General features: G+C 36.7%; 1 protein-coding gene across 1 annotated transcript in view; it reads left to right on the forward strand.

The window, feature by feature from the left end:
• LOC125072250 (neurobeachin) overlaps positions 1-25,540 on the forward strand; it is a 420,639-nt gene that overhangs the window by 253,264 nt on the left and 141,835 nt on the right. The window contains exons 19-39 of the mRNA XM_047682786.1: positions 206-522; positions 687-2,277; positions 2,505-2,650; positions 2,965-3,129; positions 3,225-3,404; positions 4,067-4,162; positions 4,534-4,641; positions 4,744-4,891; positions 6,065-6,232; positions 7,268-7,356; positions 7,947-8,114; positions 8,468-8,524; positions 9,717-9,827; positions 10,034-10,142; positions 10,441-10,538; positions 10,737-10,935; positions 11,157-11,392; positions 11,475-11,617; positions 11,698-11,854; positions 12,248-12,380; positions 12,709-12,845. Coding sequence (XP_047538742.1) covers positions 206-522; positions 687-2,277; positions 2,505-2,650; positions 2,965-3,129; positions 3,225-3,404; positions 4,067-4,162; positions 4,534-4,641; positions 4,744-4,891; positions 6,065-6,232; positions 7,268-7,356; positions 7,947-8,114; positions 8,468-8,524; positions 9,717-9,827; positions 10,034-10,142; positions 10,441-10,538; positions 10,737-10,935; positions 11,157-11,392; positions 11,475-11,617; positions 11,698-11,854; positions 12,248-12,380; positions 12,709-12,845 — 4,556 coding nt within the window. The remainder of the gene's footprint in view (positions 1-205; positions 523-686; positions 2,278-2,504; positions 2,651-2,964; positions 3,130-3,224; positions 3,405-4,066; positions 4,163-4,533; positions 4,642-4,743; positions 4,892-6,064; positions 6,233-7,267; positions 7,357-7,946; positions 8,115-8,467; positions 8,525-9,716; positions 9,828-10,033; positions 10,143-10,440; positions 10,539-10,736; positions 10,936-11,156; positions 11,393-11,474; positions 11,618-11,697; positions 11,855-12,247; positions 12,381-12,708; positions 12,846-25,540) is intronic.

The following is a 25,540-nucleotide window of genomic DNA, read 5'->3' on the forward strand; positions in this document are numbered from 1 at the left end:
CTTAGAATGTTTATAATTTGAAATATATAATGACATATTGTCACTTTTATCTCTGTCTCTGTCTAGCGTGACGTAAATGTAACATTACAAAGGGTACAATGATTACAGGAGACTCTTAAATGAAAGAGTATAATTTAAAACTATTGTAGATACGAGTGCTACTTTATGATCGCATATTTTATTAAGACTGTTTTGTTACCACTAGTGATCCTGAAGGTCGTCGCAACACTGATCCGCCAGTCGAAGCAAACGGAGCAGTTGCTGGAGGTGAAGAAGTTGTTCCTGTCGGACATGACGCTCCTGTGCAGCAACAACCGGGAGAACAGGCGTACGGTGCTGCAGATGTCGGTGTGGCAGGAGTGGCTCATAGCGATGGCCTACATACACCCCAAGAACGCAGAGGAGCAGAAGATATCCGACATGGTGTACTCGCTGTTCCGCATGCTGCTGCACCACGCCATCAAGCACGAGTACGGCGGCTGGAGGGTGTGGGTGGATACGCTGGCCATCGTGCACTCTAAGGTGACTTTGAGAGCATTCTACTTTGCGTCACACACAATAACAATCAATCCATTAACAATCAAACGTTGTTTATGACTTACATATTTTTTCCTTAAAGTGAAGTGAGGATCAAAGTGTTCTAATTTGTATGTGAAATAAATCAATACTATTTTAATGTTTAACAGGTATCCTACGAAGAATTTAAACTCCAATTCGCTCAAATGTACGAACATTACGAGCAAAGACGAGCCGACAATATTACAGACCCTGCGGAAAGGCAACAACGACCTATCTCAACGATATCCGGCTGGGATAGACACACAGATGCTTCTGCCAAGGCCAGGGTTCTCCCGGATGCAGACGGCAGCGATGAAAGTACTCCAGTTACTGTCATAAAACAAAACGTCCTCAATCACGGAGCTCAAACTGAACTAGGGAAAGGACTGTCACTCCGAGAAGTTGAATCGTGTAGGTGTAAAAAGCCAAGTGAAAGTACAGAAGATAGTCGGACTACAGTAGTGTATAGTGAAGTGTGTAAAGTGCATAGCCCAGTTAAAACTGTCAATATCGAAGTGCCCATCGATGGTTGTGATAGTGTTAGTAATGCCGAAGTCGAACACGCTATCGACGAAGAACAGATCGAAGACAAAATGCTCAACGCAAATAACGAATTAGTTCAATCTATTATTGAAAATAAGCTTCTAGAAAGTTCGGAGTCAGGTATCGGGACGATCGAACCTGATTCAGAGAAAACTGATAAGCCCTTGACTAGACAAGGCAGTCTCGACTACATTCCGGTTAGAGATATTGGAGATAACGTAATGAAAGACGATAACACAGACAAGAGTGAAGGGTTGCCCTCTAGTTTATCGGTGAGTGAAACGGCAAGTCCCGAGAGAGTTGCAGATGGTTTAAATAATATAAATGAAAGAGAATCCGAGCTATCAGATCCGTCCGAATTGTACTTAACTCCAAGTGAAGCGACTAGTCCTAGAAAAATACAAGAAAAGACTGATTCTAGCATTCCAGACGATTCTAGTGTTTCAACTGATGACCCTAAACACATTGCGATAAATATTGTCAATGATGTATTAACAGTTGCTTTGGAAACTGTGAGATTAAAAACAGACGACGATACCGATTCTGGAGCTATATCTGGGGGCCTTCATTCAGAGGGAAACACACCGAATGGTCGCGAAGACTTAGAACAAGATATTGAAGATATTTTGGATCAAAAACAAGTCGTAGAAACGATTGCTAATGACTTAGTTATGGATATAATCTCGGCGGTTGTTTCTAAAAGCGAAGATATAAATGTAACAGATATCAATTTAGATAGTCCTCACAGGGATTTACCAGAACTTTCGCACGAGAGTAATGTCTTACCTCTCGACGGGGAGTTTTTAGTTCCCACAACAGAAGAATCCAAAAGTGAATCCACATCGCCAACTGGCATTGATGTTGAAGAAAATTCCAAAAATGAAAGCCAAAGAATAGAAACTAATGAAATAGAAGAACCCAAAACGCCCGAAATACCTCCGATATCAACCATTAGTGAGAATATATCCCTAGCTAATAAGAAAGAGCAGGATAACGAAGAAGAAAGGAATTGTGACGAAAGGGACAAGAGACGAGTTAGCTTGCCCGGTGATAGTGAGATGAAGCAGGACAGCAATAGAGGCGAAGGTGTCGCTACACAAGGGACGAACACGTCAACGTCACCAAAGAGGCCCCGCAGCGCATCTACGAGTACACAAGTTGACTCAAATCACTTCGGTATGATATCTTTTTATTATTGGTAATATTCGTATGGTAACTTACACTTTCATTTTACTTCCAAAGATTATAACAATTTAACTGACATTCAAAACGCCATTTTTAACTTTTTTTATTTATATTCTAAATGAATGATGTTATCTCATTACAAGGTGAAAGTTGTTTATTTCTATGTGCTCCTGCCACTAGTAGCAGTTACATTAAAAATAATATTCAAACGCTTTCAGAAACTAAACGGCCGTCCAAGTGCAATCGGCCGATGTTCTCTCCCGGACCGACCAGACCACCGTTTCGCATACCGGAATTCCGTTGGTCTTATATTCACCAGCGCCTGCTATCTGATGTACTATTCTCACTGGAGACTGATATCCAGGTAACATTGATGATGTTGTCAAATTATCGTTCTTGATTTATTAAGTATAATATTTAATTTCATTGAATAGGTTTTCAATAAAGACCACTAAAATAAAATAAATTAACATGCAGATATTAATTTATTTATGTATACGGTGTTGTAGTATTCATTTACTACTTTCAATTATTAAAAAAATCTAAAACAGCCATAAAAGCACTAGTATAAAATATAAAAAAAATATTACACCGGCTATGAACGGCCTCTAGCCTCCGACTACATGTGAAAAAACCAAAACTTTTATTGTTATTTATTGACTGAAAATCGTTTCAAAGGTCTGGCGAAGTCACTCCACTAAATCCGTAATAGACTTCGTGAACAGCAGCGAGAACGCGATCTTCGTCGTGAACACCGTGCACCTCATCAGCCAGCTCGCCGACAACCTCATCATCGCGTGCGGCGGCCTGCTGCCGCTGCTGGCCTCCGCCACCTCGCCTAATGTACGCACTTGTACAACTCGACGGCTTCTATCTATTTATTCTAGCTTCGACGTGTGATGTATATATAAACCCGACGATACTATTTTACTCCCCAGAACGAATTAGATGTGATCGAGCCCACACAGGGAATGCCCGTCGAAGTTGCGGTCACGTTTCTACAGCGGCTGGTGTCGATGGCCGACGTGCTGATATTCGCAAGCGCACTGAACTTCGCTGAACTGGAAGCTGAAAAGAACATGTCCAGCGGGGGAATACTGAGACAGTGTCTGAGACTGGTGAGTGCAGCCGATCATATTACAGTTTCAGAAGTAGATTTTATAGACGTGTATACTTTCAAAAGTCTTTTCATTGAAGTAGGTATACAGATTATACATTTAACGTTTTTTTATGTATGCGTGTTTAGTCCTATTGTGTTTCGACTCTTATTTCTTATTGCATAAATTTAAGGCAAACCTTTACAGTACTTCGAAGGTTGTTTGAAAATCTTCCAAATCTTTTAAAAGTTTACGTAACTATTCTATCTTTGTTAATTTAGTTAAAGAAGCTCGGACTAAAAATAGAAAAATCGTATTAGTCTTTTTCATTATTTGTCGTTGATATTTGTGAGTAGTAATTAAATTATTATTAGAATAGATTTTAATGTTACAACAATAATATAAGAAAATAGATCGATGTTTGTTGGAAATAGGTTATTTAGATATTTCGTATTGTTAAAATGTAATATAGAAAAATAGGTTGATGTATAGTTTTAGTACAAAATATTTATAGAATTTAAATTCTTACTGATTAACTTGAACCACAGACAAACAGAGGAATTTCAATAATGCATTTAATAAACGTGGTAATATAGTTAGCTACTAGGACCACATAAATCGGTGAGAGTTTGACGTAGCATAGCGTAGCCCGTAGACGTAGTTGTAGCGGTGGATGTCGACAGGTGTGCACGTGTGCCGTGCGCAATTGTCTCGAGTGTAAGGAGCGCCAGCGCTGCGCCGCGGCAAGGAACAATCGCAACGAATCCCCTTCGCCTAAGGTATGCTCAACTTCTACGAGTTTATGAACGCCTGGTACCTCGATTTATCGATCTCATGGTTAAATTTGATAAGCCACTTAATTCATCTAATTAATATGTAGTGTACTTATCTAGTTTAGACATAGACATAAAATAAGAGAATTTTATTGTTATTTTTAATGAATTCTGTAGTTTTTACATATTCAGTTCACTGTAAATTAATATTTAAATTGTACAAGTCTCAGTATAACCATTGATATTGTTTTTTTTAATACATATTGTTAAAATATATATGTCATAAAAAACCTATTACTGTTTAAGAGAAACCTACAAAAAGCCAATGACGTATGCGTAAGTGACTAAACCATTCTCATCATATCGTTTTAATTTAGAGTGTCGTTGCGAGTTTAGCCGATGCTTCGAGTCCGGTGAAAGACCCCGAGAGATTACTGCAGGACATGGACGTGAACAGGCTGCGTGCCGTGATCTACAGAGACGTCGTGAGTCATTCCCTTCTAAGAATCGTACCCAGACTAAAATACTAACTTGTACAATGGCGGACGCAACCGTAAAGCACGAATCCAATGTGTCCCGCGCCGCAGGAGGAGACGAAGCAGGCGCAGTTCCTGTCGCTGGCGATCGTGTACTTCATCTCGGTGCTGATGGTGTCGAAGTACCGCGACATCCTGGAGCCGCCCGCGCACGCGCCGCCCGAGTGCCGCCGCGCGCCGCACGCGCACGAGCACCACGGTACGCGCCCCGCCTCCCCCTCGCCTCCTCGTCTTACCAAACTAATCATCGGTCGGTTCTGATATATTTAGTCGGTGGCGATTGGTTTGATTTCTCCGCTCCGCTGGAGAATCAAAATCTATAATTTTCTTAAATTTTTTAGTGTCTGTTGTGATCATATTTAATTATGATTTCAGTTTATTTCATGACGATATTTCTAGAAATGAACTTATTTTCGTAGATGTTCTGTAACCTGGATTCTGTATTGTAAATATTTTGTATAAGTTTATGAAATAGTCTGTTTAAACAACTAGTTTAAAAAATAGTTTAACTTAAAAATATATCATAATTCATCAAAACTGATTTTCATAGTAGACTCATTAATTTGCTTCTTCAGTACGCTTAGTCGCACCATTATTATTTATGAATTCTCAATCTCTCAGGTAATGTTTTCTGTTAAGAATTTTTGTATAAAAAATGTTACTAAATTCCACTAACGGTCAAAAGTTGATAAAAAATTACAATTAATTCACAATATTAAATACAAAGATTGTATACAAGTATAACTATTTTTGTAAATGATTCTAGAATAAGTTCACATCTAGTGTCTTTTAAATATTTAGTTTAGTTATTCAAATTGTTTTGTTAGAGTACCCTTTCAAATTTCGTTAAGGCAAATTTACGAGAGGAAATAAAACCATTTTAATAATTGTAAATAATTTTCAAAGAACATAGAAGTGATCTTTTGACCGGCTCGTTGCAAACACGAAGGTTAAAAACAATTGACTTTGTATATCTGACGTGGTGTTTTTTTCCCCTTTTTTCACGCCGCTTGAAATACGCGTCACGATTTGGGACACTGGTAAAATCTACTTTACTTCCACAACGCTACACTGCGATTACATCGTCGGAATCGTTACACACCGAAACACTTGTCACAAATGTATCTCTAATATTATTTATAACTATTGAAATTCTATACGTGCGCTTTTTTCCTACTCATGAACGATTCCTATCTATGTCATCCTTGTACTGTTAATTTCGTATCGATTCTACACTACACATTGATTATCCTCACTTCCTTAATGCTCCTTCATCGTTCCCTCACCTTACGCAATTGTTTCCTACGTATCGGGCCCGTCCCTTCCGTCGCTCCCCCAAACTGTTCCGTTCCGTACCCGTGCCGCGCTGCAGGGTCGCGGCCGCTGTTCCCCCAGTGGTCGCACCACGTGTACCCCCAGTTCCTGCCGGGTGGGCATCCCGCTCACCGCCACTCGCACTGCAAGCTCGATTGCGGCCAACACGTTACCAATAATACGCACGCGCACGCACGCATCGCTAATTACCACCGCGCGCACGCAGGTAAACGCGGCCCCTCTGCGTTCGCATCGACATCGCTGAAACATTTTGTTTTCAATACGATCATTACTGTTGTCATGTTATCAGACATCATACAGACGCATCGCTGACTTTTAGTAAAATGTATTCTTAAATAAGAATATCAATTCAGATGGTAAAAGAGTACATTACGACGGAGTAACGATCCCTTCGTCGTGGCTTTAAATGCGCTTCCGAGCTTGAATTATTCGTTACTCTGGCGTAATATTTATACTGACAGGGTGTTCGGGTTGCGATGCGAACGTTTGTAAATACTAACGTGGTCGATGTTTGCGCACGCTGTTTTGTCTCTTTCATAAAAATATATATTTACAAATACAGTTCTAATAAAAAAAAAGTTCTATAATAATCATTATCGTCACTATGATTTTATAAAATATTTTTGTATGTAAAATTATAAACAAGACACCAATTTTACTTTAAAATATAATAGTTACCCTACTGTAAGTATCAAATAATAATGTGTTTACAACTTTAGATGTTTGATGTGACAGTAATTCCTAAACGTGACAAAACAGTGTATACCAGCACTGCTTAGGCATCGCTAACGATTTTCAGTATTTTTATTATTATTTGCGTCATCATTGCCCCGAGTATTTGAAATCACGTAGCGGTAAAATGCATGTATGTTTGTTTCAAAAAAAATCATAAGTTCGTTCCTTACAGTCATACTAAAATTTAAATTGCTTTTTCTTTAAATAAGTAGATAGTTTTTTGGAGAGAAATGAATTTGAATGACAATGTTTTTATTTTTAATGTATATTTTCGCTTTATTCACATCATTGTATCTTGGAACTATAAGGATGTTTTAAGCTTTATTAACATAGTAGCGAACATAATATGTAGAATTCTATAATTAGTTATTCTTAGTCGAGCTTGGTTCTCATAAAAACCCCTGATTATTAAATATATCTCAGTCGCTTCTTTAAAGCTTCGTCGATGTCGTAAAGAGAGTAATACTCCACATTTTTCCTATTAACAATGTATCTTCTTGCATAGAACACAACGGAGATGACGTCGAGTACGCTATGATAGTTGTGGACGAAAACAACTCGACGATGAATGAGTTGGACTCGCCGTCCATGAAGGTAAGTCTACGATAAAGCCGTAATAGGTTCTCTTTAAAGTGAACGTGGCATGTAAGATCCTCGTTAAATTTAACTGTTCTGTCCCATTCAAAATATAGTCTTAGAAATCTTCAATAAAAAAATCTGGTACTACTCTTTGATCATTATGTAGTTTTGATTTAATTTTGATTTAATAATAATTAACTAGTGCATTTGTAAGTATATGGTTGATACAGTGTATTGCTTTCAATTTTACATACTTATTTGTCAACCTTATTTTTGCAAGAAATCTATTTTAGGCGTTATGATTTTGAGAAATATCTAGCATGCATTTTCGACAAATTCATGACTCAAAACGGTAGTTTAGCAATCACAGAAACTCTTTTAGTGTTTGTAAGTAGGCATTTCCTAGCTGTTATGCATGTCCCCTGGATATACTCGCGCATCGCGGAAACCGTCAGAAATTATTTTTTTAAACAATTTTCATTTGCTACTACATTGCCATCATTGGTTTTCGTTGTCGCGTACGCATACGTAAATGTGGTGTCATTATTAACATCAGACGCTTCATACATATCTTCTTATTTTGCCGTCGCATTTAATTAATAAAGGATGGGACGGAAGAGGGCGTCGCTAAGATTGAGACGACCACGGACGAAGTAAAACCGAATTCCGGTGAGAAGTCCAAGGTGGTGGAACTGGCGGTAACACCGAGCTCTGAGAAAGAGGAGCCGCTATTCAAATCGAGTCTCCGAGTGAAGACTCAGACCAAGCAGAAGGTTAGTTGTGGGTTGAGAATTAGGATCGTCTGTCCCTCTATTAGTTACTGCGTTCTCTTCTCGCGTTGGCGGTCTGTCGACTCTTTGGTGTTTGTCTTTAGATTTACTTCGATGGGGTCTTTCACTGTCATTCTTAAGTGTTAGTCTCTACTTCATTAGCCATAGAAAATCTACATCATTCTGTGTTACATATCTATGTACTAATAGTTTATTAGACAACAATTTGTATTTTAAGAGATCCGAATATATAAGCTATTATAAATTGCTCTGGATATTTTTATGGATAAAAGTTAAAGTTAAGGAGTTACAACATTCGAAAGATTTTAAATATTTTTTTGTTTTCCGGTTATAAGCCTCCCAGCGCAAGGTCCAAAACATTGTCGGGAATAACGGTGTCGGTTGTGAACCTGGTTTGTACACGTTGATTTACACACGAGTTCTTAGTGTGAACACCTCTTATTGTTTTATGGAAGCCTAGTAATACGATAGGTTAAACAAAATATTTAAACAAATAAAATATTCAGTATTAAGGGCTTCCGAACCACTTCATCACCGATTGATCACAAGCTTGAAATACAATAGCGGGATTTCATCATCAAACTAATGAAAATACCCACAGAACATTAATTTACAGCTACGCTCACATTATTTGTAACATGATAATGTACATAATTTGTTTACAAAGTTTAGTATAAAATTCATATTTCACTTATCAATACGGTATATCACACTACAACAAATAGTTTACACTAAAAGCACGGTACAAAGCCAGACATACGTGTAATTTATTGTTTGTATAATCGTTTATAGTAAAATATACAATATTTATTTCAAAAAAGTGCTTAAGACTTTTTTTAAATACAGTTATATATTTTCGCTTATCTTATAACAAATAAATTTTTACACGTACACATATTTTATTTTTGCTCACTTAGGTAGAATATATGTGTTTAGTTATAATATAAAGAAATAAATATTGTTATTATTTATATAGAACTTGTTTAAAAAAATGTCATAACTATTATTATATTCCAATAATACTGATTTACATAAATAACATTTTGTAATGTATGAAATTTTGCGTGAATCAACAAATAACTACTTGGGAACTGTTTCGATCTGTGAATATAAATGTTTATTAACATGTATATATCTATTTTGCATGTGTGTGTGCTTCGCTTGCTTCACGACTTTATTTCCACTCAATTTGCATGACTGTTTTCACCTTTGCTATTTTTAACCCCCTTTCTACATGATGTAAGTATTATTGCAAATACCTTAATATACTTTGTTAAAGTCTCTTAAAAATGAATGTATAGTTTCGGAAAAAATATAGCCTGCATTTAAATGATTACTAAAAGATGGTTAGGTACGAACGGTTAGTATGAGAGTCATGCTACGATATTTTTTAATATTTCGGCGATCAATTTGTGAAATTGAAGATCATACGATTTACTTGGACCACAAAATACTCCAGATTATTTTTATATGGACAAAAGATTAATAAAATAATATAAAACTAAATCAGCAACGTATTGCGTTTTTCTAATCCTTGTAAAATTAGCAGATAAAAAATATTCTATATGACAATGACATTAACAGAGCGTGGACTCGATCGAAGACGCTGGCTCGTTCCATCTTAACTCGACCGAGACCACTAATAACGACCCCGAAACCTCCAGCGAGATCGCCTTGGATGACAATAAACACCCAGTAAGTGACAATGTGACAGTGACAAGTACACAATGGTAATCAAAAGTAACTGCTGTAACTCATCTCAAAAGATTTTTATTCCAATGAACATAACTGTTCAGTGATAACTCACTCACGCTTGTTAATAATTTCTAGTGTCTGAAATTTCAAAGACCAACTCACTTGCCTGACTGTTATCACTAAGTTGCCTAACTTATTTTTTTCAGGTCAGTAATGATGAATCATGGACCGATGTAAACTTAAACGAAGATGGCGAAAGGGGTCCAGCCACGATTACGGGGAGGACCAGAGACCACGAGGGAAATATTCATGAAGGTATTATATACATCATATGTATATATGAACTGTGATAGCTCATAGTATACATGATGGAAACATATCTTGAGCTCGATTGTATAGAATTTGATGAAAGTGGAATGAAGAATATATAGATTTCCTATTTATTGCCAAAAAATTTAAACTTTGCCACATATTTCCACATTTTGCCAGTGATTCAATTTTTTCAACAATTTTGTTGTTTTAAAAAGCCTAATTGTTTTTAGTTTGTTTCTGATAGTTTTTAAGTTATCAACAAATATTTGTATGACTATGGTAAGATCATTATCTGTTACAGATATGGATAAACAAATTCACATGAGGAATTCTGACCATCATCACATCACTCAGCGTCTTAACAGAACACTACAAACAGCTCAACGGCATCTACATCCTGTAAATTTTTATTAATACAACTTTTCGGATAATTTTGTCTAATACAATAATATGAATCAATCATAAATACATTAATGTGTGAGAACTTTTTAGCTAATACAGAATTCGGGCCAACTGGTTAACTCACATCTTCCACTTCGAGTAGTATTTTATGAGCAGTTCCTTCATTTCTTCAAGCAAATTCCTTCATATTTTCAGGATAACGAAGCTCTAGCAGGCCTCACAATGAACGCATCAATGTCCGCTGATGGGGTGTCTCGAGAAGCGTCTCTCACTCACAAGCTGGAGACCGCTTTGGGTCCAGTTTGTCCTTTGCTGAGAGAAATCATGCTAGATTTTGCACCCTTTCTGTCCAAGACATTAGTGGGCAGTCACGGTCAAGAATTGTTAATGGAGGGTAAATATACAATGTAATATGTACGCTTCGCTTGAAAACTAAGATGAACTTGGATGACTGAAATTTTTAATTTAAATTTTCAAAGCACTCAGGCTCTTTGTTCTATGTGAATGTAACATGAAATAGGTTTGCCTGAAATCAATTTAAATTTTTAAAAATACTAAAATATATTTTAGTTTAATAAACATAATATAAATTAAAGTTTTGCTCATACGTTCCAGGTCTCCAAACCTTCAAATCCAGTACATCCGTAGTGGAACTGGTGATGCTCCTCTGCTCCCAAGAGTGGCAGAACTCCCTCCAGAAGCACGCGGGCCTGGCCTTCATCGAACTCATCAACGAGGGCAGGCTGCTGTCACACGCGATGAGGGATCACATCGTCAGGGTCGCCAACGAGGCCGAATTCATTCTGAACAGGATGAGGGCCGACGACGTCCTCAAACATGCCGATTTCGAGGTAATACGATTCGACGACGAAGCGAGTAAAGTAGCATTCAATCCAGAGAGCCGAGGATGTTCAGACCCGTGTGTGTGCGCAGTGCGTGTGCGCGAGCACGAGCCAGGAGCGCTCGGAGGAGGAGCGCACGTGCGAGCGCCTCATCGCCGCCGCGCGCCGCCGCGACCACGCCGCCGCCGCGCGCCTGCTCGACAAGCTGCACCACGCCGCCGCCGCGCGCGCCGGGTGAGCCCCGCGCCCCGCGCCCCGCGCCCCGCCCCGCCCGCGCTCACACCCGCGCTCACGCCCGCGTGTTGCAGGGTCAGCGAGGGCGAGTCCATCGACGGCGGCTTCTGGAAGCTGGACTCGTGGGAGGACGACGCGCGGCGCCGCCGCCGCCTCGTGCCCGACGCGCGCGGGCGCCGCCACGCCGCGCGCGCGCACCACGCGCCGCCGCCGCCGCCCACCGACGCCATCCTGCAGGTGCGCTCGCGCTGCCCGTCCGGCGCTCTGTCCGAGGCCCTCGATAGCGATCGACGCCCAAGTGTGCTCGGAACTTTACGGCATCGAAGAAGACGTTTTCGATCTTCTCGGACCTGGGGGTCGGTTCCGATGATGCGAGATCTTCCCGGGTTCCAGGAGATGCGGTGCCCTCGGTGTTCTAAATCCAGATTTTTCGTCATTTATACAAACTAGGAATAAAATTGGACTGAAAATGTATGCAAATACATCGTTTCTGGTACTACAGATGCGGTAACCGTCACATCGCACACCTCCTCAAATATTAAAACTAGAACAATAATGAGAAACGATCACCTTAACATCATAACATCCTTCTGTCGATTGCTATCTGTACTGTCTGGCGGCGCTCGGCAGGCCACGGAGGAGCTGCACGCGCGCATCGCGCAGGCGGCGGGCGGCGCGCAGCTGCCGGCGCCCGCCGCGGCCGAGCTGCTGGACGACGCCGAGCTGCTGCTGGACGAGCGCGACGCCGAGCAGGACCTGGCCGGTACGGCTTATATTATGATATACGTTTACGATACACCGTTCGCCTTAAAAAACTCAGACGATGGTTCAGCCCGATGCATTTGGACGAAAGTACAAATTTATACTATTTATCTACGTAAAACCCAACGTGGAAACACTACAAAATTAATTAAAAGTTGAAAAGTATCTTTTTGGTATAAACGCCTGTGACTTTTTTTAACGCAAAGTTTTGTTTAAGAAAAATTGATAGTTAATACGTTTAGGCGTTTATTTTGTCAATCGAGAGTCAGTGGTGTTAGACTTGGAGCTACCGTCGCTAGCTCTCACTACCCGAGTGTCGTCCGACACAGGTCCCGTGAACATCAGCACGAAGGCTCGACTGGTGGCGCCGGGGCTGGTGGCGCCGGGCGTGGTGTCGCTGACCTCCACCGAGCTGTACTTCGAGGTGGACGAGGACGACCCCGAGTACAAGAAGGTCGACCCTGAGGTAACTATCCTTACATACTAGAATATATATATAAACTGTTATCGTGTAGACACTTATAGTTGCCATAGTGCTTAAAAATAATTCCAACCGCCTGCATCATGCGGATGAACATGACTATGCTTCAATTTGTACATACGACTTAAAGAATTATATTAAAAATGAAACATCGTTTTTTTTAGTTAAATTTTTTTAATAGTTTAATTTCAAGGTTAAATTTGAATTCGACGAATCTGTTTGTAATATTTTTAAAATAAAACGTTTAAAACCTTTTAAACTAAGTTTAACAATCTTTTTATAAGTTTTCTTCGTTAGGTCTTTACTTCATTGGCAAGAGATAAACTTTTGTTTACCTTATTTTTATAAGCCATAAATATATCATCAACTATGGCATACAACAAAACATGGAAAGACAACCTTGTTTTTATTTTAAATAGTAAATTCAAATAGACTCAAACAGCCAAACGTTGATATTTAACTTACATCAATAATTTTAATGATATTTAGAATCTGCGTTCTTTTATCTGCGTTTACTATAATAATAAAAATTAAATGTCAATAAAAGAAATTTGTATTCGTATCAATGATGGAAACCGGATTTATATTTTCTAACGAAATCGTCGCATTAATTGTATAAAAAATATTACAAAATATATTACCTTAAAGTTTTCTTAAAAGTTGTTAAACATATCTTAATCTACCCTAAACCGAAATTAATAACCGAAATGACACGTTAGCTAAAATACGCGGCTAAAATCAATTCACGTACTAAATGTTATGTTAGGAGCATTAATTTTACAACACATTAACGCAAAGCCGCACAATAAATATTATTTTTATTGCTTTATAAATAAAATTTAGTTCGAGACGTTTTATATGAAAATATATATAAAAACAGGGACGGACGTATGACAAAAGTGTTTTCAAATAAGGGGCGACGTTAGATCATTGTTCGAGAATTTATTAAAGGTTCGTGTTTGTTCAAGGAGTAGTAAAATGAAAATTATGTCGTTCTCGCGGCGGGCGAAATGATATAATACTAATAAAAGTATTCATTACATTTTTGTGTTTATTCAAACGCAAATAGAGGTCAAAATCGATTGAACACGATGTGATTTAGGGTTGTTTATAAAAAAATCAAAGTAAGATATCGATAGTCTGTATATGCGTGTAATATAGGCGGGTAACCCAATATGAGGCAGTTTTAACTGTACGAACAATGCATCCCCGCGGCGCGCTGGCCCACGAGGCGCCACGCTAGGGATGTTCCCATTATCGATATAATTATTGTTTACCTAGATTATACTTATCTTAATATCATAAACAGAATTCAACCCTCTTCAATTTCTGTTTAATTAAGTTCTCATTAAAGCAGACTGCTTTGTGACTTAAACTTTTTTAAAGTTAACTGAATACTTAATTAAATAATAATTAGTGCAAGAAGTACCTTCATATTACAATTCGAACGTCTTTCGTTAAGTTTCAATTTTTCATTAGAAAATAGAGATAAATTATTTGTAATTCTATGAAATGAATTTTCATATGATTTTCGAATAAAATATTTGAATATATTTTGTTATCGCGACAACTCTTCATCGCCAACGTTTCCATGCCTAGTTCCCAGCGGTGTGTGGCTCGAGCCTTCAGTACGGGACAGCGGGACAATAGCGCCCCGCCGCGCGGGCGCGGGGGGGGGGGGCAGTCGTAATGCGTGCGCGCATGTATCACGCGTGATTGTTCCTAGAACTGTAACGCAAGACCTGTTACATCGAAAATACAAGTTAAACAACAGTCTTGTTTTTGGCCAAAAATAAAATTTTATGAATTTGATATAATATTTTGTTCTTTACTTTTTGTGGACTTCACCTTTGTCATAAAATAAAACTGAATATTTACTTTTACGTTTTACAAATATATGTAGTAATTAATATAAGTGAACGAATATTAATAAAAAGAGTACGTCTATCTAAGGTATCCACAATTTAAGGACTATCGTATTATTCGACTATAATATAATAACTGAGGAATCCGATTTATTTAACATTATTACAAATTTAAATTTGAATAAAAATTAAAATATTATATGATATCTCTTATCTGAAGTAAGTGAGTCGGGAGCCATGAACGGGGCAAGACGACACGCCGGATCTCTTACCTCAGACCACAACGTTATTATACCAACTGTTTCCGAGATATTATTTACTGCGACTAATTCAAATGACTTTAGAGATTGTAAATTGAATTCGTAATGGGGCATTTTATTTGTTTATGCTAATACACGGTTTTAATTAACCGCGTCTGCTATGGGTGTTGGAGAGAGATGGAGCCAGTGGAATTCGGGCTATGTACCTTCATAAAAAATAATTGATTTATACGATCGTATGCCATTATTTAAATGCAGATAAATTAATAATAGTTCTCTGTTAGAGTTACGACCATTTCGAATTGTGATGTTTTTTCTCATTTTCCAATCGACGTTATAAACTCGCTCGTTTACATAAATGTTCGTCGCGGGAATTGTTTGATAATAGATTGCCTTCGACGACGTTGATTTTAATTAAATAGATATATCGGTTGACATTATATATTACTTAAAACGATATTTTAATAAAATATTTTTATAATTTTAAACATTATTAATCAAGTCGTTTAAAAAAATCTGACATTTATTATACCTACTACTATATACATAGTTAAAAATATGAAGGTCGTATAGAAAAAAGTGTTCATAGCATCCAGGACGGACAGCCTATCATAGATCAGTGTTGTTCGTCCGGGACGTTCCCATGTCATCGATGACGCCGGCCGCCCGTCATAAATAAACACATTACGTCACTCTGACAGCTCCCGGAATAACTGACACGTGTCATCGTAGTTTAAGATTTATTACAATATCACGTCAAACAAATTTAAGCTGTAACACTTTATATTTAAGACACTTTTAATCCGCACACGTCGTGGAGGAAGTTCGGTCATGTTTTTATATTCCTTGTACACGGCATACGGTGCCTACCTGTCGTTTCTGCATTATGTTTAATGTTTGATTTTGAAATGCGATAACGTTTATCTGTTCACGTTGAAGCGTTATACGGATACGATTTCGTATTAAATCTACGAGCTTGAAGTGATTATTTATTTTGAATAAAAATCGTTAACATTATATTATTAATACCTGGCATGGTTGTGTGATGTATATATATATATAAATAAGAAATATTACAAGTATATATATTTCTGGTGTTCCTTTTTTAGTTATATTTTAGGCATCATATGAAAATTATTGGTCGTTTACAGTATAAGTCTTATTAAATTTAGTACCATAAATTCATGTTCGTAGTAGTAGAATATAGTTACTTTTTAAACACGAGCTTATCCACACTAATTCCTCGATGTCTTCTCGTTAGCTGGTCCGTCTGTCCGTCAGTGGCGATTCCTATTCACGAACGGTGTAGGTTGCATGCAGGAATTTAGGCGCCAGATGTATGCGATAAGCGCCTCCCGCGGAGTCTCTATCTGCTGTCTTATCGATCTATCGATAATGTTTGTTTCCCATCACTATACCCCTGTTGAGAGATAACTTGATTGCTTAAATTTTTATTATTTCATTGTTTAAAGATTGTATACTCTCATTTTTTCTTGTAGATGTAAAAGCAAATTTAAGATTCCAAAATATTTAAAGATATTATTGCAATCCAATCGAACTCCACACTTTTGCTCTTCTTTGCCATATTCCCTTCCAATAAGCAAAATATTTTAATACATCAATAATAGGAAATTTCCTGACCGTTTTTAGAATTATTTAAAACATATATGAAATCTAAAATAAATTAACCGATAAATCACTTTATATTTGTTAAAATTAGTCGCCGGGTGCGCTTATTATTCAAACCTAATTACCAGGGCTACATACCGCGGTGGGAGATCTACAAACATGTTAGGAATCCGGACTAAACCCCTGGGGCGCCAAATACGCTCACACTGTTCACATTATACCAATCCGTCAAATAGACGTACCGATTTTTATGCTATAAAATAAAACAGATACAATGACGTAAGTTAAACAGTGGCATAATGGCAGCAAAATGAAATGACCTTAATAAAAACACTTGGAATTCTTCTTAAAACTCTGAGTTTTGAAATAAATATTATTTCTTATTTTTATTATTTCTTCTCTAATTGTAGTAAATTAACTTTGAAATAATATTCATAGCCGATATATTTAAACGATCCATTTCAATATGAATCGAATGGTTACGTTTGCAGTGAAGCGCTAACGGGAGGGCGGAACCGTGGTATGCCGCCTAATTGAAGGGAGCAAAAAGTATTATAAGAAATGCGGTTTTGTCGTTCACGTGTGTCTGATTACCGGAGGAAGTAGTTTTGTATATTTGTCTCTAGAGATCCGACGTCGAAACCCGTTTTTAAGTTTCGCTAATAAAACAATCTGATATGTGACTTTATTTTTTATTACTTATGTTTTGGATTATGTTTTCTTTTTAATAATATAGAGGTAGACTGGCAAGTTGCCCACCTGGTCACTGGTCCTAATAACTGGTCACTACCGCCCACAGACATTGGCACTATAGGAGTTATTAACCATTCCCGACATCGCCAATACGCCACCAAACTTGAGAATTAAGATTATGTCCCGTGTGCCTAAAGTTATATTGGCTCACTCGTTCTCTAAACCGAAATACAACAATAGTTAGTATTGCTGCTTGTTTCAAGAATATATGATGAGTGGACGGTACCCAGACCGGCTTGCACGAATCTCTACTACCAAGTAAATCAAATATATTCCGATAAAGACTTTCCAAGTGCTTAATAAATGAAAAAATATAACATAATAATATTTTTATGTGATGTATGTATACGTATATATTAACTCATAAGATTTAAGGGATCACGGCCAGATCAATCTCTTAGGTCTATTCGATAACTTTTACGACATCGGATCGTTATCGGATTCGAATTTCGGATCAAACCGATAACCGTTTAGACAAGAAATTATAAATAGCAGCTCGGAATGGAAACGTTGGCGAATTTAAGCACTCGAAGCCGTTAAGCCTTACGCCTCCTTTCCGTCTGTCGGCATATAAGAATAGGTATGAAATAGGATAGTTCACATATGTTGTTGCATATCGCCTTTGTAGTTGAGTCGTCAAACCAGTAACATTATTTTTTATCAAAATATTATGATATAGTTAACCAAACGTTTGAACCATTTATTAATACGTTAATATGATTACATTTAATTACACATATAATAATCACTATTTGACATTCACAGATATTTGAATACTTAAAACTTATGGTTATATTTACGATTTAAAAGATATATTATGTAATCTTAGGGTTAGTGTCGTGTTATTAAATCATAAAGTATTTAATAGCATTCGTTTCGTCTCAGAAAACTTATAAAACTATGCTTGCGTGCTGGCGTTGCGGCTGACACAGTACCCCGGTTACAAACTCCTATCAAATTGATTTACAGCACCATGTTACGACACGTGAATGAAACGAAGAAGTGAATATTTGAAAATATTAATTTCCTAATATCAAAGAATAGCTTCGTTTATGTAGAATTAAACGACAAGCAGCAATGGGCTGACCCCAGAAGTCCTAGAGTTAAGCCTAGGTATTTCTGTCAAAAGTTTTTTGCGCTTTCTTGTGATTTTCAGATAAAGTAGGTATATGTTTGAAATTTGGTGGTTCTGACAGTCCCGTACCTCGGCTGATGGGCCTTCATCTAAACTCATTCCAGCTATTGCCGTTCAATAATGTAAGGAACTAGAGAAAGCACTGCGTTAGCGCACAAGCCTGCGCTAGATAATATGTTCTATGCATGTATTTTAGAGATATGTACATGAGGAGATTATGTGCACAAAACAAGTATTGGTTAAGATTATATAGTCGGTGTAACGACAAGTTTACCCTTGGTCACCAAATGTCTATCATAGAGGTAATCACTTACCTTCGGGTGGCGTATTAATGTAATTACATGTTGTTATAATGTTATGTTCCTGTCCTCTCCGCACGATATAAACTAAAATTACTTTAATCGAATGATACCGTCGTACGTCTTTTAAAATTTGGGTACACAACTCATTAGTAAAATGAATTAGTAGTGTGCTAGGCGCCAGTATCGATGCACGTAGTGATGTAAAAAAGACAATAGTCGATAAAAAAACAGTCGTGCAATATTAAAATAAAGTCATCTTTATACGTGAGACGCAAGACGAATGTTTCGAGCGTCAGTAGAATTAATACATGGTTCCTGGAAATGATATCGGTAATATGGGAAACCGTTTGGCATCGCTCGGCATTCCGACGCGTGTCGTACTGAGCAGCAGATTCCTTGAATATAGCTGTATTATTGAATATGAAAGGAATTTAAAAGTATCAATTCTAAGTGACAGATATACGAAGACAGCACTTGCGTGTCCCGTTTGGTAAGGTACCTTATGGCATTATATTTAGTAAAAGCAGGGCCGGATTAACCATGTCGGTGCACCTTGGCAATGCACTTCCCAGGAACTTTGAGAGACAAATTCTTAGCTTCAACAATTTCCCATATACAAAAGTACCTAAATAGTTTATGGAAAGTGAATTTCTAAATATTACCATCAACTAAAGCTAAAATGAATATAATATCTAAGAATAGGAGATTACCCAACTGCCAACATCCGTTAGATAAGTACAATAAAATATGCCAAGTCTCTAAAATTACCAGGCGATCATAGTGTAGCAGGTACAGTTTGAAGACCAATTTCCTCGCTTGAAACAAATTTGCAAAACGCGTGCTCGCCTTGGGGAGCGCACGGGTGGGCGCCTGTCGACTCGCTAAAGACTTCCTGTCGTTCTATGACAGCCTGGTTTGATTGAATCTGGTCTGTTTGGATAAAACTCTAGTAAAATAACTCACAAAACAATGAAAAAATTTTAATAATGGCAAACATTAAAAAATCATTCAATAAGTATGCGAAACGATTATTATATCCATATTTAAAGAGGTCGTCGATCTTTATAATATTATGCATAGAGCTAAATGAAACTTAAACAGAAATATCTCAGTAGCGGCTTCTGTATTAGTTTTGTTAAAATCAATCACTGAACTTAATTAGACGAGTCTGTCTATTTAATGTTCGTAGTAAGCGTAATTGTTTGAGAGTACCTCGACTCATCTATTACACGTCGTTATCCTGCATTCCTTAGATCTCATTACTCAATATTAGAAACGACTACCGTTATCGACTTTCGAAGATACAGATGGCCGCGATTAAACAAATCCTGGTTAATAAATGCGCTTTTCCTAGATTATGAATTCCTAATATTCCCCTTGCAACACAATATGCAGAAATCGTGATTTACGTGGGATTTGACTCTTAAGCTTTGACAGTATAATAAGCTGTCTATTTATTCATGTAAAGTTAACAATGTTTCGCCATTTCATAAACCGTTTTATTTACTTACATTTCAAACGAATATTATCGTCTGTAGCATGAAGGGCGTGAGACTGACTAACTTACTGTAATAATTTTAAGTCAGCTTAGAAGTACAAAAATTTTTTTTAAATGATAACGTAAAATATTTGCAACGGTATAAATCAAGATGTCTAAAATTTTTAGTTTGTATTATACATGTTACAAATTAGAATTTTTAGACAAAATTCTGTCTAAGACGTAATCAACTGCTGGCATGGGTTAAATATATTTATATTTGAAATCTGTTTTGGTAAAAGGTTTAAAGCAAGACTTATCGAAGCCATATTTGATTCTGCCACTTCTCTGATTCAAAACTCTATGCGGCCACGATTAGTACTGTAATTTATATGTAAAACGCTGCGCGGGCGCCCGGGCGGGCCGCACGTCACTCATAATATAAATGTGTGCGATTGATGTCTATCAAAAAACAGTAGTGGAAAGAGATACGTGTACTCACTGAGATATTATATTATTTTTGAGAAATTTTTGAAGTTTTTTTGATAGTCATTAAATATACAAATTTTTTAGTAGTTACGTACAAATACGTCTCTAGACACCAAAGACCTCAAGTCCTTTAATTTGCCATAAAAGTAACTGCTTGTCAATTACCCATTTGCTGAAAAAGGGTCACCCTCCATTATATTTCAAAAATTATGTACGTATAAATAAATATCACGGAATTTCCTTTATATTCAATATGGTTGTTAAAACATCAATTTTGTCAACTAATTGAAGTGACATTTGTTATTCAACACAATGACAAGTTTTTTGTTTGTTCGAAAACAAAACAATTGCATTCGTCGCATGCCGCCGTAGTGGACACTCGTTAGCTTAACAGGTGATTTTTTTATAAAGTTAAATTTTTATTCACATTTTAACAACCGAAAGTTGCGTCCAAACAAATTGGAAATGGAAGGAATTTATAATGGACGAAATTAACAAACCTAATAAAAATTACATTTTCTGTTCAAACTGTATAAAACTAATAAAAAGAAGTTAATTTAGTTATGAGAGTCTGATTGATGTATTGGTTTATCAATTATTGATTTTTAAAAAATTAAAATTTGTTATTATAAGTTGTGTTGTGGAAGAATAACACCGATCTTTATAATACAGACCATATAACAGTAGGCGGGTTACACTGTTTAAATATTTTTATTTGCTAATTGATATTCGGTAATTGGTGCAGCGTGTCCAACGTCCGTGTGTAGACAATCAAACTAAACGGAGGTGTATCGGATACGGCAATAAAATATTGCGTTCGAGATAATATGCTAGTGATATTTACTGCGCCTTGTTTGTGGCCGTGTTTTATTTTATACGTCAGTTTCATTTTGTTTAGTCGTTTCCTTGAACCTGCGTTTGTTTTAGTGTAAAGTTCAAGGTCGTCACATACATTAGTCGCACATAAAGGATCACCTGACGCGACCTTTTATTGAGTAGAATAAAAGTAAAAAAACAAAATAACATAAAACATATTTTTAACTTTTATTTGTTGTTAGAGATTATTAAGTAGATTTGGATTTGCTCTTCATGACTTTACAACTGAGTACACTAAATTATTTGTTTGCGTTCTGTTCAATTTTAAAGGAGAACTTGTGACATTTTAAGTAATTAATCATCATAAAATACATTAAAATTGCAGCAATTTTACCTACATGTATGTAAATTTGTTCAAACAGACATGAACCGTATAAAAGAATTACAAAAATAAATTGCATAAGGTGTCATTTATAAGCGGTAGCGATTTAATGAATTAATTTATAAGACAGGAAGAGGCTATCTACTTAATATCGCCGTGCTATTAAAATTAATTAATAATGAAAGACATACACGTGAAATTAACAAAGCAATTATCACTTTAATAGACGAAAGCTTTTAAATGTATGTAATATTTAACTTTTCACAGCAGGTGAACGAATAGTGTCCCTTGAAATGTCAACGTTAATCGCGAGCACATGTGGACAGACGTGACATGACGTCATCACCGTAATGTATTGGTTCTTTGACCCGTTGACTTGATTGTACGGTCGTCATTGAACGACGGTCAGTTTTGTTTTGTGCTAATGAAATTATACGCGAAGTAGAAATAAGGTGTTTTATAGTCGATTCGTTACGGATCTGAGTGTTGTATTTTTTATGATGTTTTAAATAAATACGTTATGAACGAACCTACACTTGTAGGTCTCGGAGACCGTTTTATTGTTTAAATAGCCGCTCGGTGTTGTTATCCGCGTTAAGCGTTACTGTTCCGCTCCCGTGCGTCGTAGCGTGCTGTTATATACTATAACCTTTCTCAATAAGTATCTGACGCAAAAAGCTTTATTTCCAATTGGACTGGTAGATTCTGAGATTAGCTCGCTAACAAACTCGTCAGCTTTACATAATAGTAGAGAGAAAATAATAAGAGTGCCATAATAGGAAAATAATTTGATTCAGTGAGCGCAGTGCAAGTACAAGTACCATGTTTTTATTACTACCTAACAAAAATGTTGTTTAGTTAAATAGTTTTGATATGATAAATGAATATAAGGCAGAAGGGACAAAACAACTAAGTCACATAGATGGCGGTGTATTAGTTATATAAGAAATTCTGTTTACGTATGTGCCCCCGTGGAGTAGTAACATTTTCTTTTATTGAATGTGTTAAACCTAACATACAGTTTTATACAGGCATATGCGTAAATAACTGCTCTCATGTAACCAGGTGCCCTTATCGCTATTAACTTAATTAATTTTCGAATGTTAGATGAGAAAATACATTACCTTACCTGATGATAATCTTCGTCGTGTCAATAGGCCGCGAAAAATATCATTAAAACAGCCCTTCCTACCGTTTCCTTTAACTGCAACGTATTGCCTTACTTGAGCGATTCGAACAAAAAATAACCCTTAAACACCCACGCTGCTTTGAAATACATACAATGTCTCATTAGTCGATACGAATTAACATAAACTATGGCCGTAAATAAATGGCAGCGGGCGAATAAATATTGGTGACAACAGCTGGTGCCTGGGACTGATCCAGACGATAAGCGGACGAGGGGGGTTGGATGTCACTAAAATGCCAATAGCATGAACGACGACGGTTTCATATGGTCTTTTGACTTGAATTTATTTATGTCATAATTTTATTTATCCATTCAATTAAATCAGATTAGTGTAAGTGGCCACTTACACTAATTAGATGATTATTAATAAATTTTATAATCAAACTTAAGATTTAAACCTCTAACAATATAATGTTAGTTTAATTTAATCTAAACAGAATCTCTTGAGAAACTTGTGCCTGATAAAATAGCGTGGTGTTAGTATTTGATGATTTTCATGCAGGATAAATAAATTTAATATTTATATAAATATATAAAATAAATTGTATCTAATTAACATAACTAGTTAAATTAACTGGTGAAAAAGTGTAACAACTGAGCTTCTTGCCGTAACTTGCCTCACGTTTGATATAACCTTGGAAAATGACGGTTAAAAAGTGCATTTAGGAGCCTACATTAAATGTAAATAATAACAATGTCATTGTATTTTATCGCTGTTCTAATATTCTGTAAATAAATCAATCACGAATTTATTAATCTACGCAGGTAAACAAGAAAACCTATAAAATTAAGCCGCGCAATAATAAAAGTACCATTAAAAAAATGAAGTCCGAACATAAATATATTTGTATATGTAAGTATAAGTTAAAATGACATTATTCTCGGAAAGAGTATCAATTTCCACAACGCTAGAACTCGTACAAGGTATCTGATAATTTATTCGTAAGGTTGTAATACGACCCCACCGCGGCGTTACACGGTTACGTCGCTCCGCGCTAACCCTTCGAGATATTAATTTAAATGCACTTTTAAAAACTTTCTAAGGAATGCCCGAATCGCCGCGGGGAATTCGGAACGAGGAACGTTTTTTATTTGAACAAGTCCGAGAAAAAACCTCCGTTGGCCGAGTATGATGGATGGAGGAGGCGAGGTGGGGCGGATCGGCCATTAAAAAACAATAAGCCATAGGCGGCGTGTCCGACACAATTTGTGTGTTTGTGCACTCGTCTTTATACACAACGTTTAGCCAACGAATCAATCTTGAACTATAGTTTTTGTGTGTTCCTCCAAAGAAATTCAGTTGCCTTAATGTTATTTTAATTTAATAATACTGGATAGATTGATAAAAGATTGCTTGCTGTAATTGAATACTTATACTCTTTTAGGTAACTCGATGGCCTTATACGAACGTATTACGGGTTTTATTTTATTTACACACATTATTCTAACTTTTGTCTTACATTTATTTACTTGTTGGTAGGGTCTTTGCTAATCCGTCTGGATGAGAGGCATCCACTCATCAGATATTCTACATTCTACCAACAAATACTAAGTATTGTTGTGTTTCGGTTAATAGGGTAAGTAAGCCGTAACTATAGGCACAAGGGTCACACATCTTATCACCCAAGTTTGGTGGCATATTGCCGATGTCAGGGGTGTATTTCTTAAATTACCAATATCTATGGACACGATATAAGGTAGCCATTATCGCTGGTGACTAGAGAGCCTATTTGCCCGCTGGCCTTTTGTCACGCTCTTTTGATGCGTGTATCCTATAAATGTCACATTATACTATAGTCGATGTTGCACATCACTATCTGACAATTCCAAGATCGTGTTATGCGGAGAGTTTCGAGTTTGCTCTCCAAGGATAGCTCTACTTTTTTCTCTTCAATTTTCTTACTTGATTTTATATAAACTCATATATTATCTACAAACATGTATTCTATGGTTTATTTTTTCTTTTCAGGTAAGTCCACTCATATCAGATTTATCTCAGTACCGTGAGGTAAGTACTGGTAGTTAAAATTAAATGTTTGTCGAAGCGCAAGCTTTGGCCCGTAGAAGCAGTTAGCGTGTTATAGTGGTCGTTTAATATTTTTACGGTGACGATGCACGGCAAGAACTTACGAAGTTCTATATTTCTACGTTCGTACGAACATACAGTCGAAGTCATTGTGAGTTACTCCTTGTAGTGATTTTCAATACCGAAATTTTTCAAAATTCATCTCCTAATGGAATTAGATAGGGATGAAAGCTTGTATGTAGTTCATCAATTTTAAAAGTTAGAATTACGATTAGATAATATTTCGATGGGATATCCAACACGAATAGTGTTTTTAAAAGATATTAAAAATATATAAAAATCAATCTCTAGCTACAG

Source organism: Vanessa atalanta, chromosome 21 (genome assembly GCF_905147765.1).
Source record: "Vanessa atalanta chromosome 21, ilVanAtal1.2, whole genome shotgun sequence".
NCBI lineage: Eukaryota > Metazoa > Arthropoda > Insecta > Lepidoptera > Nymphalidae > Vanessa > Vanessa atalanta.